Genomic DNA, 18,445 nt, shown 5'->3' with positions numbered 1-18,445 from the left:
ATTTTTCCGCAACAGCGCTGCGCGTGTCACAACTGATACCTCTTTTAGATCGAATAAGAATTAGGGATTCATAGAGTTATTATTATTATTTTTTTTTAGAGACGCAGAGAAACTGCTTTCCCTAACAATAAGACAATTTTAGCTTAACGTTCAACAAGTAATAAGCTCAATGAAATAAATGTAAAATCGTAGATATAGCTGACTGAGACTATTCACCAAAAAAGGTTGTGTTCCAGTAGAGTAGGCTATCTGTTAAGTACTCGCGGTTTCATCCTCGTACTTATCTTCACGATTGACGTATCGGACTGATCGGCCTGATCGGAATAGTTACTTCTGGTTTACATCACATTTCACATTACGAGCGTACCAGATTATAGAGAAAGAGTTGTGCAAACATTCCAGCTGTGTAAAGCGTCTCCATGACATTCGCAAGAGATTCTTAGGATCGTGTAGAGAAAAAAAACGTCCTAAATTGATACAGCCGCGCTTGTTTCACTCTATGCGTACAATCCAAAGCCTATAATGTTTTGTAGTTTAACTAGAAACTGATAGGATACATTCGTTATATGCTGTATATCGAGTTGATGTGTTAACGTAGAAAGATCGTTCGATCGAATCGTTAGGACAAGTTGCACTAATAATCTAATAAGAGCCAGCTTTCCTTTTGCGTAAGGAGATAAGTCGCAGAAAATTATTTTATATAACAAGCATCAATACGCTGTAAAGGACATACATATAGTTGTTGCATGTATATTCAATGGTATATATTCAATAAATAGTTTGAGACGGTACAGTGTGTCAGTATTGCTTAATGATACACTTACTGACTTACATGTATGTAAATGTATGTAGCGATAGAGGGCGGAAGAAGCTATATGAGGTATAAATTGATTAATTACAATTACGTTTCGTTTCTATGAGACAGTCGGATGATGAGTGGGTCGCGAGCGGCGACGAACGGAATAATCTCGTTTGGGCCATTCACCGTGACGATGGCGCGTTTTGTGCCGCGGCAATTCGCTTACTTCGATGGACGTCACTTTGACGTTCTCTTCACGAACGAGATTGCCAACGGTGGTCTGTGGTAGACTCGTCGTAGACTCGTCTTGTTTGTCGCGCGCGTGCGCGAGCCGCCGAGACGCTGGTCTCTTGAAAAACGTGTATTTGATCAATTGAGGCCGCGGCTGAAAAATGTTTTCCAAAGGTAACGAGTCGGAGATAACGTCGATCGGCGGTGGTGTATCAACAGCTCGCGCCCCGCCGACTCTCGTTTCGCTCGTCGCTGCAGTACTTGCATTCGTATCGACCTCCTCGAGATATATAGGTCGTTGTTTTCCGTCCAATTTTCGAGGCAATCTAGACAATCCAGGCAACGACACCTCGAGAATCGACGGCCGTTGATCCGGCGAATCTTGAGCTCCGTGCATTCCCAGCCGAGGTCCATCCTGATGGATCGTACGATCGAGATATCCCTCGAGAGCATTCCAATTTTCGAGATCGCGTGAAATCGCCCTCCTAACGAGCTTGGAAATTTCCTCGATATTCGCAACCCGCGGTTCCTCATCGTCGACGCGTATGGTCGGACGTTCGTCGGGAAGAGGCGCAAGTGGACTCGTGATCGCGTCGTAATTACGCCGAGATATTACCGCTCTCCGTTCTTCTCTCGGCAAAGTCCCCGCGTTGTCCACAACGACGAACGATTCGTTGATCGAGATGGGGTGATCCGGGCCGGTCTCGGCCGAGTAGGCGAAGCGTTCCAAGGGCACCTGAAAACTCGTCTCCAGTACCGTATTTCGGCCAAAGTAGCGTTTCTCCGGACGATCGTCGCGAGTATCCGGATAGTACGCCTCGTAGAACACCGGTCCCTCGCCCAGGTTGTAACCACCCGCGTACCTAGACCACGTATCGCGTTAAATTATCATTAATTAGATCGCGTGGTCTTCATTTGGCTAGCACCCCAGATAGCCGGTATGCTCAAGCAATGTATGGAAATAAAATGCCAGCAACTGATGCTGGCTTTTTCCTGGGAATATGAATTCAATGTTTGAGTGATTTAAGTACAGCTAGCATAATGTTAACATATTGTCGTAATTAAATGCACAGCTAAAGAGAGAGCACATCGAACAGGCATACTGTTAACAAAGAATTGGCATATATTGTTTTCAATTTTCTAACTGATATAAACATGTTATATCTATTACATCTGACCAAGCACTTAATGCTAGCATAATGTTTGAATCATGGAAATGTTTCATTTCCGACACCAAATGCTAGCAAACAACAGCACAACAAACGACATAGATGCACAGCAAGATGCTAACATTTTTCTTAGCAATGTGAAAGCAACTTAAGTGCTCACACTGGCTATCTGGGACATAAAATGAATAATCACCTAGATGTTTTCGGATTCCACATGGCGGCAGCGGCAGCGGCGACGATCGATGACACATCTATGAAAGAATTTATCCTGTAGTTTAATTACATATCAAACAAGTTGCATACGTACCTAAACAAATAGTGATTAGAATCGTTGCCAATAGTGCGTGCCTCTGACTGTGAGAAGCCATGACTCTATAAAGTCGAGCAACGACCCAGCGAACGACGACTGAGCGTCTTCTTCGTCTTCATCCTCCTCTTTTTCAAGAGAGAGAGACAGAGAGGTAGCGAGAAGGACACGTAGGCGCGTATTTTCGTAGATTCTTAAAATAAACTCCGTTTCTCTCTAGAATGTTGTTTTAGCGCCAACTCGTTAGCACGACGCCGTGTTATCTCGAGCAATTATATCGTGAATAAAGGACTTGTTTTTTCGCGATCGATAGCGAGGGAGACAAAGCCCGTACATTATGCTCGATTAATCAAACTCGAGAGTGCTGCGAATGAAACAGCTGCCGAGATGGAATCGTCGTGGCCAAGTGTCTGGTGTTGTCACGCAAGAATTTATATACACATTAGATATATTGTATATCGAGCTCATATCAGATGTAAATTTTCCAATTGAGTTGAGAAAATTGTTTAGATTTAGAGTCAGATAATCATCGATAAAGACGGCGAGTTGAGGATGATGAGTTGTGCCGAAAAACGGCGACTCTTCGACTTTTACGACGAACGAGACGAGATCCTGGCGAAATAAAGTTCCGCGAGGAACACGAGGGTGCAAGAGAACAAACCGAGCGTGAGCCCGACAAAAGTGAGAGAGTAGTGGTCCATGGTCAGTTTAATCTTCCTCTCGCTTTTGGCCACCCTTCTCCTCTGCTCGACCACGCGCCACGGATAAACCATGCGTTCGTACCAGAGATAAACGAGACCCGCCTCCTGCATCCTAAGCAATAGTCCGTTGACTCTCTCCTGATACGGCGAGTGGAGTCTCGTGACGTAGGACAGCAAGTAAGTGGTCGGGTATTCCTCGACTATGTGGAGCAGCTCGTTACCGTCGACGTCGTAGTACCTGGACATGTCGCTCAGCTTGACCGAGGCGTAACGGCTGATGGCGATCGTCCTCCTGCCGAAGGCCACGGCGGCGTAGGTGCGCTCCTTCGAGACAAACACTTGAAGCTTGCTCCGCAATTTGTTATCCAGCGTGGTGTTCCCCGTGAACGTGTTCTCCTTCAGATTGTAGTACTTGGTGATGATGGTGAAATTGGAGGCAGCGACATCCTCCAAGGTGTTCAGTTCGGGATAATGAAAGGGATCGCTCAAGCTGGACATGAGGCAACTTTGATAGAGGCCGGTGACGATGAGCCCGAAGAAGAGCGTGCCGATCAAGAGTGCTCTCTGGGCGGTTGTGCCACCGCCGGCCTTCTCCTTCAGCGGGTAACAGGAAGCTTCGACGAGATCGAAGCAGGACAAGACGTAAGGATGTATTCTCGGCGGCGATAAATCCGATCGCCGTGAGGAGGACCTCGTACTCGCCAAGGGGAGAAGAACGGCCTGCCGCCGGCGAAACGACACGCTGTAGTACGTGACGAGGAACCAGAGGACGGACACGAGAACGTTGTATACCGCCAGTGCCAGCCACAGGTCGGGCGCGAATGACATCACAGGCATGTACGATTTCGGGACGAAGCCGGCCGTGGGCGCGATCAAGCACAGCTTGTCCTCGTAAATGCCAGCTGTAAATTCGTACTTTCGATACTCCTTGTACCTTCGGTACTCCTGAACGAAGAAACTGGTGATGATCATCTCCGACTCGCCGCTCTCGATATACTGAAGAGTGTGGTGAAACGGATCTCCGGCGTCCCCGTTGGTAGAGTTGACGACGCTAAAGACATTGACACGAAACCAGGCTCCCATCGCTCGCTCCAACAGCAGCATCACGTCCGCGTCCAGTCCGCTGAATCTCGGGTTCCCCGTCGACGAAGCGGCTTCGTCGACTCGCATCATCAGAGACGGAAATACAACCACGCGTACAGGATACCCGTTCAGGTTTTCAAAGTTGGCGTACAGCTCGACGTTGTCTCGTCGGCCCGTTAGGCCGGTCAAGCAGACCTTACGTACGACGCCGTATTCGTTTTGCCGATTCTTCTCGAACGGCAGATATCTGCTCAGACATCGGAAGTCATCCTCTAGCGAAATAATGACGATCCTATAGACGCCGTACAACTTCCAGACTTTCTCAAACACCTCTCCCGGCCGAGTCGCATTCGGAGCGGTGTCGATCACCAGGTACTGATTGGGAGCCTTCCAGATGTGGCTCTGCTCGTGCACGAAAGAATTTAAAATATTCATACCGTCGACGATGAAGACCCATGTAAGATCGATGCGACTCTGCCACGTGTACTTGCGCGAAAAGTCCGTTGTCGTGATTTTGTAGCTAACGATAGACTCGCTCGCCACGTACTTTGATAAAACGTCGACAAAGCTGGACCGACCATCGGAAGAAACGAGGGAAAATATCGATGGGTGAATTGCTTGCGCGCCGTGAACGTAATTCACAATAATTCGCAAATTCTCACACATTCTCAAGTTCTCCGTCGGAAATGCCGATCTCGACAGGTACTTTCTCACCGTCATCTCGTACTTCGCTTCGTCTACTGTAGTCTCGGTACTTGGTCTCGCTGTTAACGTTGACAACGACATCAACAAATAGAAGGATATTGTTAGCGACATGTTTATTGTTAGCGGAAGCCGTCAAGCTCTTTCAAAACGTGCCTCAAACTGTGCCGGTGTTCCGCGGGATTCGCTTCGCGCGAACAGTGATCAACGCCGGAAAGTAAGGCGAGTAAGTGACTTTTATACAGATGGCACGGGTCGACATACATAGTTAATAAGAAATACATATACGTATATGTTAAAGGAAGGTGGTGTCGCGCGCGCTACCACGGTAGATAGGAATCGTGATGCCTAGATAGAAGTACGGAGGATTAATCGCGGCACAGGGAGGGAGCATCGTTAGCGTCGTTTCAAGCTCCGAGTAGTATTTTATTGCATTTTCACGAGCTGAAGCTTGTCAATACTAATTGTCGTGATTAGTGAGCATCATTACGACGCTTCGTAGTCGCGTGAAATTGAAAGAGGAGACTTCGTAAATCACTCGCTGCGATAGCGACCCGAAAAAAAGAAGAAGAAAAGAGTATTAAAGTCAAATTTATCATCGTCGCGAAATGATGATCGACCATTTCTTCCAGGAAGCTCGCAATTTACCCATCTTCGTTTTATCTCCGTTGTTCCTCCTCGCGCGTTAGAGGAACGACGTGAGAATACGAGGTAGCTGGACAGCCATCCGAGCTAGCGTCATATCTTTTGCGTTCTAGCGAGAGTTCCATTAACGGAATCGACAGCGAGTGGTATATTTGCTCTTGTACGTACACTTCCTCTGCAAAATATTCAAGCAATGTCATATACCATTGTAGCCACGATCCGGAGTTTATTCAGACGGTGCCATACAATTTCAAACTTGGAGAGAAATTGATACGATGCCGATGAAGCGATGGTGAAGGGATAAGCGACCGAGGAATAACTAGTCCGCTACGTGAACTCGCTTAGCATTTGTCCGCTACTATAGTCTACTAGAAATCGTTATCGTCGTTACCGTCTCATTCCTTTTCTCAGTTCCCAATGTTTACCTCGGGTAAATTGAGCAAACGTTTACTCTTCCCCTCGTCAAGTTGCCGACACGTCATTAAGTTAAAAGCTTAGTTATACGACGCAATGATTCTCGCGCGAATGCAAATACCAGTGCTAGTTTCCGTTACGAACGAAAACACATTCTACTTCCTCGTTTCCATCAAATTTCTATTATTATCGCGAACTGGTACAACATACGAGCGCGCGAATGTGCCTGCAACGGGAACAAAGTGTTACTCGCAACGTGTCATTGTCTTATCGTCAAACTCGAGGTGAAGCCTTAAACCTGACTAATTTGTTTCTTGCAGAAATGTCTCGAATGAGTCACAACGGAAAAAAAGTCGGTGACAAGAGTGTATTAGCTTTTTAAAGCGCACGTAAAATCGAACGGGAAACGAGAGCGATATAGGTTTATTTTGATCGAGCCTTATCCATAATCTGAAGAGCGCAATATATGTGTTGATGCCGCTCTTATAAACATAAAAGCATTAAAAGAGCGAGCACGATCGAAGATAGACGTGCCCAAAGTGATGTGACACGATAGTCGAGGGACGCGATAGAGAAGGGAAAAAGAGAGTGAGGCTAACGATAAGGGTGAGTGATGTACGATTTGACTGTACATAACGAATGAGAACGTTTGTATGGGGAAAAAGTTGAAGTGATCCAGCGTCAGTGTTAAATCGCATAAATAAGGGAGCGCTCGTGAGTCCCTTGAGATTCGCAAACATGGTACGTTGACACATATATCTCTCTCTCTCTCTCTCGTCACGTAAATTCAATCGCCTGCAAATGATTCGCCAATTCGCGACATTATTAGCTCTTCTGCATGCAGTATCGAGCAGCGATTGCCGATGGCATAACGCTGCGGAATTTTGGAGCAACGTCATTTGCTCGATGAAAGACATTAAAACCGTGAATTTCCACGATGTGCTCGAGAGTGGCGCGAGTTCGATCTTCCTCGAGCAATGCTTGCAGGCTTTCGTACACGATATCGCGCGCAAGTGCGAGGCAACGATCGTATCAAGGATTCATGCGCTTCGCAACACGGAAAATGCTGCATCTCTCGTCGCGAGTAACGACGAGCGAGCTGACAGAGATGCAAGGTACGCGAAACGATCGTCGATCTGGAAGATTGCATCCGGTGACGCGCTTACTTGTAATCGAGTAACGCCGTCGAATAACGCAGCCGGAGAGACTCTGGTACGGAACGACGGGAGCTTTGATAGAGACACGTGGAACGTGCACGTAATTCTCACGAGAGACATACGTTCCTTCGATCAAATCTCGAGGGATGATGCCACGACTTTCAAGTGGAATTCACACGATCGATTTATCGTCCTGATCGCACGCTACCCCGAAGAGCATGGACTGTCGGACGAGCCCGACTCGAAGATCGACGATATCTTGAGGACGTTGTGGTCGAGACGCAAGGTGCAAAAGATTTTTGTCTCCGAGGCGATTCTCGCAGAGGACACCATTCGAATTGTCCGCACTTACAATCCGTTTGCCAAAGCCAACGATTCTGGTGATTCCTACGTCTCTAATTGTAAGTAAAGACTCTGTAAGAAAGATTACCGGTGAAATCGCTCGACACAATAAAACAATTCATATTCCGGTGTATGTACGCGTAGAAAAGGGTCTGCTCTGTGATTTCAGTGTGGGGCGAGGTCGAAATTATCAATGTGAAGACGGCGGAAGAGGCGTCAAGCGTGCTGTCGCAGTTGACATCTCGTCGTACGAACAATCTGAATGGATACGAATTAAAAGTGGGCTACTTTATGCGAGGCGAAACGCTCGCAGAACCGACGAAAGACCGATCAAATCAGGATTATGCCGGCATCTTCAAGGGATTTGACGAGCTACTGCTGAATACGATAGCACGAAGCATGAATTTTCAAGTAGAACACGTACATCCGTCGGATAACAAATCATTTGGCTATCGATTACCCAATGGGACATACGTCGGTGCTATAGGTACTTACGTCACGTAATACGATATTTCGAACACCCTGGTGTTCGCAAGTATAATTGCTGTTATAGTTTGTTTGTTGTCGTTGTTGTTGTTGCCGTTGCTTTTTCCGTTTGAATATCCGATAATACAACAGCCAGCTTACACAGGCGACATAGTGCACGGTAGAACGGACATCTGCTTCGTGCCTTTCTTCGTAAAGAAATACAGCACGAATCCCAAGGAAGACGTAGACTTTAGCGCGTACGTGGACTTTGACAGATTATGCGTGGTGGTGCCTAAAGCAACCAAGATACCCAAAGGGATTCGAATATATCACTTCTTCCCGCTCTCGGTTTGGATCTGCTCGATGCTGACGCACGTTTTCACCTATCTGACATGGTACTTTTTGCAAGTATTTACTCCAGGAAGGTACAGTAATCGTCTCTGCGCGCGATATTTCCAACGCCAATTACTCATCTCCGTGCGACGAAGATAAAGCAAGAGCTACATCAGTCTATTGACTTTCAGGACAGGAAAGAAAAGCTTCCGCGCGACCATCTATCGGTCGTTTCTGCTGAACGCTGGTTGCCCGCAGAAATTACCAAACACAAACGCGGAAAGGATATTACTGTCGGGCATTCTCCTCGCTAACGTCACTCTAGTTGGAATCTTCAGCGGTATCTTGTACAACAGTTTCGCGCACGACATGTACTATCCAGACATCGACAGTCTTCGCGATCTCGACGCTTCGGGATTGCCGGTACTCTCGACTTCCGCCAGTCTAGGCGATCTCTTCGACGACAACGGCGACGTCTACTCGACGTCGCTCATGCGAAGCCTGCGAAAGAAGATGCAATTAACGCCGGATGTACACACCCTGAGCCGCGTGGCTCGTCATCGCAACGCTTCGGCGTTCGCCAGGGAAAGTCATTTCCCCATTGTCATCGAGGACTTGATCGACGCGGACGGTGGGCCGTTGCTTCATCTCGTTGAAGAGTGTCCAGGTAGACGAGTGAATATAATTTTCCCTTCTTATAACTTATTGCAACACGTATATGAATATATACACGCGCACACACACGTGTCCTAGGTAAATTCTACTTGTCGTACTTGCTGCCCAAGAATTCCATTTTAAAGGAGAAGATAAACGCATTGATCAGCCAATTGAACGAGGCCGGCTTACCATCCTTGTGGAGCCGACACATCGTTCACGCCTTCATTGTTCAAAAGCGGTCACTGGCGAGAGAAAAGTCGGCCCGAACCGGAAGGAAAATGGACGGCTTCGTGCCGTTCAATCTGTCTGACGTGCAGTCGTCCTTTTATATGCTACTGATAGGATTATCGATATCCACGATAGTATTTTTTCACGAGAAGGGTTGGCTGAAAGCGCCATTGTTGCACAGTGAAAAACCAAGCTGTACATTCACGCGTTAGTTTGTTTTTCCGTTTCCGGAAGAAAAAGAAGAATGACGATATTGCTCCCAATATTTTCATACTTGTTGAGTTAACGTTATTGAGAAAAGAATAGATATGTAAGCCGGTTAATCAACGATAATTGTGTTGATAAGGAAAAGTGCTGGAGGGCAAAATTACATATATCCTATTTCTACATTAATTATCCTTAGTCGCGTTAGCACCTGTAATGAGCTTAACAAGCGCGATTCGAAGCGAGCATACGCGTTTCACATACACGTGCGAGCGCTCTCGCACACACCATTATAAATCATCGACGTCCTGCGCGCAGACTCTTTTAGAGGAGGAAAACGTCGAGGGGGAGTAAAGGATGCTCGCCAATTTTCGCCAGTAGCACCAGCTGAGTCTACTCGTGGTAGTGCGCTGTGTTGCGGTAACCTGTTGCCCAAGTGAGCTCTGGATGGACGCGGATGCCACGGTGCCGCGACACAAATCACTCGATTCACGCCACGTAAATGTGTACGAATGCGTATACGCAAGTGAGCATGTGTGCGAGCGCGTAAGACAGTCTGATTGTGAGTAGTTTGCCTTGCACGAATATATCAAGTACACGCATATTCGAGACACAATGATATCATTTCTCCCAGATTTCCCAGATTTCTTCCACGTCAATAAGCGAGGAAAAGGGCGCCTCTCTAAGAAAATGGGCAATCCATCGGAAACTGTCGCGTGCTCGTATCAACTAAATTAAATTAAATCAAATTAAAATTCGAGCAATGTCTCCTTTCTTTTCGTAACTTTCCGACAATCCCGACGAGTAAATATTCAAAAGCTGATAAATGCAAATTGCAATTCGGTCAAGAATTAACCATTAGCAATGAAACAATTGAACGCGAGTTAGGCATAGTTGTTGCGACATGAAATGATAATGGATCGATGATAATATCGGAACATCATGATGCAAAATCGGTAATAACCGACTATACACCACCCCGTACGTATCGTCGTACTTCCGAGACCGCTGGCAATTTTGCGACAGGCGTGATATCGATGATTATGCAGAATTACACGGACCTCTTCCGCCGGCTGAATATAACCGAGGAGGATATCGATTACGCTAACAGTCTCGGCATCGACGGCCTCGCCGGCCGTAACGATAACAGATTTGGGAGCCGCGATGGCGAGCAAGTCTCCAGAGATGGAAGCGACCGCATCGAGACGACACAGCTGGCGTCCTCGTGTTACTGCGAGGGTGTGATTCGCGATCTGGCGACGCAATACAAAAATTACCACGGTTACGCTTCTCTGGTCGTGTGCTCCTTCGGCACGTTCACCAATATGCTAAATATCATCGTACTTACGAGACAAGACACGAAGACTGCGCCGATTAATCGAATTCTCACGGGGCTGGCTACGGCCGATGTACTGGTAATGTTGGAGTACATTCCTTTTGCGATTTACAAGTATCTCGTGCTACCGGAACGCAGGATATTTCCATACGGATGGGCCGTGTTCGTGCTGTTCCATATGCATTTCACGCAACTGTTTCACACAATCAGTATCGCCCTGACGCTCACTTTAGCCGTTTGGAGGTACATCGCTATCAGGTGAGTTTGTACACGCTGCTCGGGCGTTGAGAAAGAAGATATGCCAAAGTCGTTTCCGCTTCTCTCTGCCAGATTCCCGCAGTACAGTCACACCTGGTGTACCGGGAGACGTTGCACGATCGCTCTTTCCTGCAGTTTCTTCGCTCCGCTTCTCACTTGCGCCCCAAGCTATCTTGTGTTCGGAGTAAGTAGATTAATTCGATTATATAGCTCGCAGTCCGTGTCTGTCCTAGTCTTGTACCAAATTGTCCCAAACAGCCCCCCACGATTGGCGCGATAAAAATTTCAATTTTCTTGCGTCAGATAAAAACGCAAACTGTTTACGAGAACGGCATCGCGGAAGTATTGTATCACGTGGACGCCGATTATTCCATCGATAAAGGCTTTCTGTATCAATTAAATTTTTGGATACTCGGCGTAGTCGTTAAGCTTCTACCATGCGTCCTTCTCACCGTCATCATCTGCTGGCTAATAAAAATCCTTTACAGGTAAAATGAGACAAAGTTCGGCCAAAACGACTTTGCTTACTTTGCTTACTTTTACTCTACGTAGTACGTTACGTTCGCACTCACTACCATGCTACCGTGTTACGATATTCGCCCAATTTCTCGCTCTTCATTTAGGACGAAAGGTAGAAAACGGACTTTAAAGAGCTACAGCGACTGCGCTGTAAAAGTTGCCAAGCCAACCGGCTTGTCCGGAATCCCGGATCTCGACAATTGCAACGAGGCGTTTGATAATAATAAAAAGGATGGATATCCACGGAGGACAAGTAAATCTGACAAGCAAACAGACAGAACGACGAGGATGCTTGTAGTGGTGCTGTTGCTGTTCCTCATGACGGAAATCCCTCAAGGCATCCTCGGCTTACTCTCCGCGGCTCTGGGCGATTGCTTCTTTCGTAATTGTTATCACAAATTCGGAGAGCTGATGGATATCTTAGCGCTATTAAATGGCAGCATAAACTTTATCTTATATTGCTCCATGTCGCGGCAATTTCGTATGATTTTTGGACAATTGTTCAAACCCAGAATTATCAACAACTGGTCAATGATAAACCAGCATCAAACCGATGTACAAAGCACATATGTTTAACGGAAGTTTGCAAGTCATTTCATGAAATATTCTCGAAATTATTTTAAAACGTATATCAAATGTAATTCACAAGTATATATATATATATATATAATGTCTTACACAAAATTTCTGCAATATTAGGTACATTATAAATCAAATATATGCGCGACGTGTATGGCGTGCAAACTCTTTTGATTCAAATAAATTTCATAAATACGTGTTTCCCTTTGCGCGCACGAGCGCACAGTCAACCTCTTTACAGGAAATTTTGTAATTTTATCTCGTTACAGTCTCGATAGAGCCTGCAGTACGCAATCTATGTATCTTTTCGAGACGAATAGATAAATAAATAACGACATGTAATTAAAGCCAAGTTTAACAAGCTTTTCATTTAACAAGATATTAAAATTATTTTACTGAAGAGTATACGCTTACATTTGGACTCTAGAATTGCGTACGCGTACGATAAATAAATAAATGCGGTACATATAATTTATCATAAATTATGTTTATCTCTCTCAATACTTTAAGATTATTACCGTACTATAAAATCCCTGTGGATAAGACACTATCGCGTGACGAGAGACACGAAAGGTGAATTTTAAACTTCGTCAGCGCTCAATTTGCGCCGTGTTTCATATTCCTCCATTGGTATTTCCTGATTGGTGCTTGACTCTGTTTTCTCACGTTGCAATCTCTTTGACAGCTTCTTTGCCATTTGCGATATCTATATACGTCGTGATATACAATTGTATTATATAAATAATACACCGAGAAAGTACCGTAATGCGTACTGTTTAAGTATTACCTGCGCATCAACCTCAACGACAGCCATAATGTCGTTGAGCGCTGTTAAAATTTCAGTGGCATTAGCTTGTTTGCCGCGAGCATCGAGTACGACAGCATAATTAATCAATATTAGCGGATCCTGAGGAGCTAACGCGTGTGCTTTCGTCAGTGACCTTTCGGCGCCTTCCAGATCATCCAAACGTTTCAAAGCCACTGAGATAAAAATACAGATTTTTACTACAAAGCACACGCGTAAAAGAAATACGTAAATATTTTTAAGCGAAATGTATTCTATTTGACTATTGACAGTAAAACTCTCGTGTTTTATTTAAAACGTTTTTCAAAACTCGTTGCCTCCCATTCGAAAATGGACTAACAATAAAGCGGATAACAGCCCAGATAGCACAAAGATGAACATAAGTTCATAGAGAATTCATTTTAAAGAAAACATACAGAATTAAAAAAATGAATATCTGAAGAATTCTTGAAGAATTAGTCTCAATCAGTTCGTCTTGAAGTATTCTTCTGAAGTTCATTATAATGAATACTTCGCGATTCAGTACTGTGAATACTTTAAGAATTTATGAGGAATTATTTGTCATGCGCGAGTATCCGCTAACCGCCATCCGGACGTTCTTGTGCAGCGTGTTACCACGTGCAATATTTTGTGTGCGTAACGTTATGTGCAATTAATTTTGTGCAATAGTTCTATTGTGTAAAAGAAAGAATCGAACGACGAGAACCGAAACGGAAGAATCATCCGATTGTCAACGAGTTTCGGTTGAGAGTATCTCACTGTTGAGTGAGAAATTATAATAATGGTGTAATGTTACTGCATATTAGATGTGTACATACATTGGGTAAATATTTTGTAATCCTCTTTGTTCTAACACTATTCCCCTTGAATTCATAAAGTTTACATTTATTGAATTCGAGATGAATACTTTAAGAAGTTGTCAGGAAAACGATTTATGGTGCATGTAACTTCCTCTGTCACTCTTATTGTATTCTTCTATGAATTCCTAAAGAATTACAATTCAGAAAAAAGAAAACTTAAAGAATACTTTGTGAATTCAGTGTGCTATCTGGGAGTGAGCACAGCCTTCTCAACTTATTAAGACTTGAATTAATTTTTTCTACTTACAACCTAATAACAGATACGGCATACAATTCTTTGGTTCAGCGCTAACTGCAGCGCATAGATAGATCGCGGCTGACGCAGGCTGTCCAGTGGTGAGAAAAACGATTCCTAGATTGCAGGACGGGATGCAAGACATAGGGCTCAAGTAATGCGCTCGCTTCAACGAACTAATAGCCTGCGCAATATTGCAAAAGAATATTTTAATGTCTCCTTCTCCCTCGGTAATAATCCAAATGTTTCCCTTTTCGTTTCCAAAAGAGTATTTATGCAACAACACGAATTTAACTCGAGAACAAAATGATTGAATCGTTATATTAAATATCGCGTCGGAAGTACGGGAGTATCCTTTAGTATTAATAATAAAAAGTTGTTTCTGTGTATTCCTCTGTTATCTCCCGTGATACAAGACTGCCTCCGACGCAAATTCGACGCTATCCAAAGCATTTTCGAGATACAACATGGAATATCACGCAATACTGCTACGTCTGATTTTCCGGTATATTCGCAAGGGATTCCTCTTTGTGCGTCGGAATCTCCGCGGGGCAGCAAACGCTGCCGAGCAGCAGCTACTGTCTTATAAATAAATCGCATATCCCGTTTCCCCAAACGTGCCACATTCGATAAACGGTAGCACGCGAGGGGTGATATTTGCGCTACTCTGTATCAAAGCATTGATACCTGCTGATCACTGGACTGTGAGCTCTTTAGTAACCAGACCCAACTGAACGTTATCGCGTATCATTTCACACGCTTTGAATAACTCGATAGCTCGCAGTAGAACAAGTATACGAATAAAAGTTGATTCCCTTCCCCTTTTCATTTCTAAAGGAAATATCTCTTTTACATCTTGATATTATACTTGTTGACATTATGTACGTTAGTCCCCTTAACGAGTATTTATGTTATTGTAACTGTATTATCGTGCTTCAATCAAGTAGAAGCCACACAAGATACAGACAAAGACAGAGAGGAGTAGACTCACCGCAACATATTTTTGTTTTGCGTAGAGACACATTCCAATGTTATTCCAAAGGGTTGAAGACTCTGGAATGGTTTGCGCCGCAACTTTATATTTCGATAAAGCCACATCGTACTCTCGGTGATTCTGAAAAATAAAATGTACGTCCATATGCGAAGCAATTTAATTAAATTCCCTTTTAAATTCACGCACTTGCATTATGTAAGCCATAGGTAAAATTGCCTTGACGCAATTGGGTGAATGAGCTAAAGCCGCTCCAAACTGCTGGAATGCCCGTTGCGTATCTCCGATTCTAAGATACAGGAGACCCAGTTCTGTCGCTGCATCGATGCTCTGGGGATTCCCGCTGTGCATAGAGAAAGGATAGTCGAAAGGAATAAAATACTTGGGAGATAAAATGAGAGAGAAAGAACGTTGCTCACTTTAAAGCTGCCGTATAAGCATTTCTAGCCTCTGGAATCATATCGTCTAGGAGATAGAGTCTCGCGAGATCGATATTGGGCAATTCACTTTTCGTTAATTCTGTTGATCTTTTGATATGTTTTTTGCCCTCTTGTAACTGATTCAATTTCACGTAAGCCTCGCCTGGGTGGAGCAAAACAAATCATTCCGTTTATAAATGGACAGACAAGTGAACGGGAGGGGTTTGCATGCTCAAAGTTTTCAAAAGTTGTCAAAGTGGAGCTAAGCTACATCTCCTGGATAAAATGCATTTCTGGTATGTGCATCTGCAAGTTTATAAAACTTTGCTAATGTGCGCCACGCAAAGTAAACCGCGTAGCGAGATAACTTGCCGAGGCCATGGTATATTTCCCAGTCTGGTAAAAGGGATATCTTCTCAGCTTCCATATATGCGTCTATCGCGCGTTTGTGACTGCCCATGATTAATCTAAAAATTACCGTGTTTTTAAAATTTATTACTATATTACTTACAGTTTCCCTTCCGTATCACTTACAGCGATTTCGCTATCTGTTTAACATTATCAAGGTTTGTCGAATTGACATTGTACGCGGTCTGAAAGCAATCCAGGGAATCTTGAATCTTGCCTTCCTTTCTGAGAATTAAGCCCTACGAGGACGAGAAATATGTATACAGGGTGAGTACAAAGTACCGGACCGGTGAAATATCTCAAATATGGGAGATACGGAAAAATGTTTCAGACAAAAGTTGTACGGTTTTAAAAGGGCTATATAATGGTAAAATTAATTTTTTATGGTTATATGGAGGTCGCCGTCAATTTTTTTAATTAGGAACTCCCTATTGTTTATTATGCTATCTTATTCTACTATAATTAATATATGAACAACTTTTGTCTGAAACATTTTTTTATTCGCCTAATACTTTTTGAGATATTCAAGAGAAAATTTATAACTTTTTCAATGTTTAGCTTATAATCTCTCGATAATGTTTGTCGGAGGGAAAAGTAGTACAGGACTTTTTTACCTGATTTAGTCTCAGGATTATACTGTTGCAATGGTTTATGTATTGTAACATATAAAATTTACATACACAAAATGTTCAATAATTGAAATACCATTGCAATATAGCATATTCCTTTTCCCTCCGACAAACAGTTATCGATATATTATAAACAAAACGTTGAAAAAGTTGTAAATTTTCTCTTGAATATCTCCAAAAGTATTAGGCAAATCAAAAAATGACGAAAGTTGTACACGTTAACTAATTGAATAAGATAGTATAATAAACAATAGGGAGTTGCATTTCAAAAAATGACAGCGACCTCCATGTGACCATGAAAAATTAATCTTCGTCGAAAATTTATTTTACCATTATATAGCCCTCTTGAAACCGTACAACTTTTGTCTGAAACATTTTTCCGTATCTCCCATATTTGTCGAGATATTTCACCGGTCCGGTACTTTGTCCTCACCCTGTATATAGTCCGACGCGATGTATACTTGATCTCACCTTCAAGTAATTGGCGTATTCATGAGCGTTCGATTTGGTCAATTCCTGCTCGATGAGTAGCTTGCAAGCGCTGTACTCGTGTCTCGTGTAATGTCGATGTAACAACCAATTGCGACTCTCTATAGCTGGGATGTCTGGTGCTGCGGCCAACAAACAAGCTCTCTATAGCCGGTACGTCGGGTAAGAAACGACGTAAGAAAGTGACGTTCTTAATACATCACTTCGAGCATCTCCAGTAATGTAAGAATAATTGTTTTTTTACTACTTTATTAATGCCAAATGACCTTGTAATATACACAGTGTATTCAAAAAGTTCCAGGACTGGTCGCACACAGATCAAACAACGCCATGTATTGACTCCTCTTTAATATCAAGCTTCTACATAGTCTCCCGCCAATTCGATACAACGCTTAGAACGAATCTTCAGGTCCAATCGCCTTCTGGAACGCCTCCACTGGAATATACTGTTCAGTTCCTTTGTCACCGCCTTTTCAATCGCCTCTACTGACTCATATCGGTGTCCCTTCAACTTCAATTTTAGCTTGGGAAACAAAAAATAGTCTGGGGGAGGGACAGATCAGGTGAGTACGCAGGGTGGTTGATGCTCACAACTTGCCTTTTCGTCAAAAACTCCTGTACGATAATGGACTTGTGAGCCGGTGCATTGTCGTGCAACAGCCACCACTCTCCGCTCTCCAACACTTTTGGCCTCACACGTCGCATTCGTTTTAAAAGTCGTTCCAACTCACTTGATCTGTCCCCCCCCCCCCGACTATTTTTTGTTTCCTAAGCTAAAATTGAAGTTGAAGGGACACGGATATGAGTCAGTAGAGGCGATTGAAAAGGCGGTGACAAAGGAACTGAACAGTATATTCCAGTGGAGGCATTCCAGAAGGCGATGATGGACCTGAAGACTCGTTCTAAGCGTTGTATCGAATTGGCGGGAGACTATGTAGAAGCTTGATATTAAAGAGAAGTCAATACATGACGTTGTTTGATCTGTGTGCGACCAGTCCTGGAACTTTTTGAATACACTGTGTAGGTCATAGGAATTGTCTCAACGTCCACTATTGCATCAAGGATAAAAAAGTATAGCATGCCGTTTAAAAAAATTGAGATGACCTTGAATCCTTTGAAGCGCCTCCACCCAAAAAAAATTGTCGTTGGCATATTATAGCGCTCTTCACGCCTTGTGTAATTAAAATATTTTGATATCTCAAAAAGTAGCGGAGATATTCCAGGTGATCAAAGTTCTTGCCCCACCCTGTATATCATAGATACCTCGGTTGCTTCGGTCGTTTCTCGTTCGTTGTACAACGATATTTTCCCGTAAACGACCGTTGCTGAGAATGTCATTTGCCATTACCGTGGCGAGATGAAGGACGATTTCTCTTTGAGCTTCGAGGCGCGCTTGGCCTCGTGCGAGAATTGTGTTTTGTAAATTTCATCGCCATGGCAACTTTCGCGCGCGCGCGCACGCGACGCTGATCGCTGC

At 43.9% G+C, this 18,445-nt stretch overlaps 5 protein-coding genes across 7 annotated transcripts; 2 read left to right on the top strand and 3 right to left on the bottom strand.

Moving 5' to 3' along the window:
- Positions 1 to 743: 743 nt before the first annotated feature.
- LOC105557702 lies at positions 744 to 2,648 on the bottom strand. The gene is made up of 3 exons (XM_012005016.1): positions 2,507 to 2,648; positions 2,393 to 2,450; positions 744 to 1,893 (listed from the first exon to the last, which is right to left on the bottom strand). Exons 1-3 carry the CDS (start codon positions 2,565 to 2,567, stop codon positions 915 to 917), a joined length of 1,098 nt encoding a protein of 365 aa, XP_011860406.1. The 5' UTR covers positions 2,568 to 2,648; the 3' UTR covers positions 744 to 914.
- Positions 2,649 to 2,764: 116 nt separating this feature from the next.
- LOC105557692 lies at positions 2,765 to 5,769 on the bottom strand. Its single transcript, XM_012005002.1, has one exon. It carries the CDS (start codon positions 5,104 to 5,106, stop codon positions 3,097 to 3,099), a length of 2,010 nt encoding a protein of 669 aa, XP_011860392.1. The 5' UTR covers positions 5,107 to 5,769; the 3' UTR covers positions 2,765 to 3,096.
- A 22-nt stretch (positions 5,770 to 5,791) lies between these two features.
- On the top strand, positions 5,792 to 10,042 carry LOC105557693. Of its 2 annotated transcripts, none has more exons than XM_012005003.1 (5): positions 5,792 to 7,609; positions 7,720 to 8,037; positions 8,104 to 8,443; positions 8,543 to 9,018; positions 9,105 to 10,042. In XM_012005003.1, the coding sequence occupies exons 1-5, from the start codon at positions 6,853 to 6,855 to the stop codon at positions 9,446 to 9,448; spliced, it is 2,235 nt and encodes a 744-aa protein (XP_011860393.1). In that variant the 5' UTR covers positions 5,792 to 6,852; the 3' UTR covers positions 9,449 to 10,042. The 2 variants fall into 2 exon arrangements, with proteins under 2 accessions (XP_011860393.1, XP_011860394.1); XM_012005004.1 differs by having other exon boundaries at positions 9,152 to 9,409.
- Positions 9,460 to 12,484, top strand: LOC105557694 (thyrotropin-releasing hormone receptor). Its single transcript, XM_012005006.1, has 5 exons — positions 9,460 to 10,002; positions 10,075 to 11,034; positions 11,107 to 11,218; positions 11,338 to 11,522; positions 11,658 to 12,484. The coding sequence occupies exons 2-5, from the start codon at positions 10,364 to 10,366 to the stop codon at positions 12,127 to 12,129; spliced, it is 1,440 nt and encodes a 479-aa protein (XP_011860396.1). The 5' UTR covers positions 9,460 to 10,002; positions 10,075 to 10,363; the 3' UTR covers positions 12,130 to 12,484.
- Positions 12,481 to 18,396, bottom strand: LOC105557695 (Bardet-Biedl syndrome 4 protein homolog). Of its 2 annotated transcripts, none has more exons than XM_012005007.1 (10): positions 18,232 to 18,396; positions 16,951 to 17,090; positions 15,977 to 16,089; positions 15,815 to 15,909; positions 15,443 to 15,605; positions 15,213 to 15,366; positions 15,024 to 15,146; positions 14,045 to 14,216; positions 12,920 to 13,137; positions 12,481 to 12,838 (listed from the first exon to the last, which is right to left on the bottom strand). In XM_012005007.1, exons 1-10 carry the CDS (start codon positions 18,311 to 18,313, stop codon positions 12,713 to 12,715), a joined length of 1,386 nt encoding a protein of 461 aa, XP_011860397.1. In that variant the 5' UTR covers positions 18,314 to 18,396; the 3' UTR covers positions 12,481 to 12,712. The 2 variants fall into 2 exon arrangements, with proteins under 2 accessions (XP_011860397.1, XP_011860398.1); XM_012005008.1 differs by having other exon boundaries at positions 12,920 to 13,113.
- Positions 18,397 to 18,445: the final 49 nt, after the last annotated feature.

The sequence above is a fragment of the Vollenhovia emeryi genome, unplaced genomic scaffold (genome assembly GCF_000949405.1).
Source record: "Vollenhovia emeryi isolate VEMERY1.0 unplaced genomic scaffold, V.emery_V1.0 DF939430.1, whole genome shotgun sequence".
Taxonomy (NCBI): Eukaryota; Metazoa; Arthropoda; class Insecta; order Hymenoptera; family Formicidae; genus Vollenhovia; species Vollenhovia emeryi.
Note: the sequence above shows the minus strand (reverse complement) of the source record. Positions and strands in the feature narration are given on the sequence as shown.

What these genes read in the sequence shown, in the direction of transcription:
- LOC105557702 (XM_012005016.1), bottom strand. Translation starts at nt 2,567, where the DNA reads ATGGCTTCTCACAGTCAGAGGCACGCACTATTGGCAACGATTCTAATC. An exon ending in TCTAATCACTATTTGTTTAG is followed by an intron (nt 2,451 to 2,506) that starts GTACGTATGCAA and finishes ATTCTTTCATAG; the next exon opens with ATGTGTCATCGATCGTCGCC. An exon ending in TGGAATCCGAAAACATCTAG is followed by an intron (nt 1,894 to 2,392) that starts GTGATTATTCAT and finishes TACGTGGTCTAG; the next exon opens with GTACGCGGGTGGTTACAACC.
- LOC105557694 (XM_012005006.1), top strand. Translation starts at nt 10,364, where the DNA reads ATGATAATATCGGAACATCATGATGCAAAATCGGTAATAACCGACTAT. An exon ending in TGGAGGTACATCGCTATCAG is followed by an intron (nt 11,035 to 11,106) that starts GTGAGTTTGTAC and finishes TCTCTCTGCCAG; the next exon opens with ATTCCCGCAGTACAGTCACA. An exon ending in CAAGCTATCTTGTGTTCGGA is followed by an intron (nt 11,219 to 11,337) that starts GTAAGTAGATTA and finishes TTCTTGCGTCAG; the next exon opens with ATAAAAACGCAAACTGTTTA.
- LOC105557692 (XM_012005002.1), bottom strand. Translation starts at nt 5,106, where the DNA reads ATGTCGCTAACAATATCCTTCTATTTGTTGATGTCGTTGTCAACGTTA.
- LOC105557693 (XM_012005003.1), top strand. Translation starts at nt 6,853, where the DNA reads ATGATTCGCCAATTCGCGACATTATTAGCTCTTCTGCATGCAGTATCG. An exon ending in TGATTCCTACGTCTCTAATT is followed by an intron (nt 7,610 to 7,719) that starts GTAAGTAAAGAC and finishes CTGTGATTTCAG; the next exon opens with TGTGGGGCGAGGTCGAAATT. An exon ending in CAAGTATTTACTCCAGGAAG is followed by an intron (nt 8,444 to 8,542) that starts GTACAGTAATCG and finishes ATTGACTTTCAG; the next exon opens with GACAGGAAAGAAAAGCTTCC.
- LOC105557695 (XM_012005007.1), bottom strand. Translation starts at nt 18,313, where the DNA reads ATGGCAAATGACATTCTCAGCAACGGTCGTTTACGGGAAAATATCGTT. An exon ending in CAAAACAAAAATATGTTGCG is followed by an intron (nt 14,217 to 15,023) that starts GTGAGTCTACTC and finishes AATATTGCGCAG; the next exon opens with GCTATTAGTTCGTTGAAGCG. An exon ending in GCCGTATCTGTTATTAGGTT is followed by an intron (nt 13,138 to 14,044) that starts GTAAGTAGAAAA and finishes TGTGCTTTGTAG; the next exon opens with TAAAAATCTGTATTTTTATC.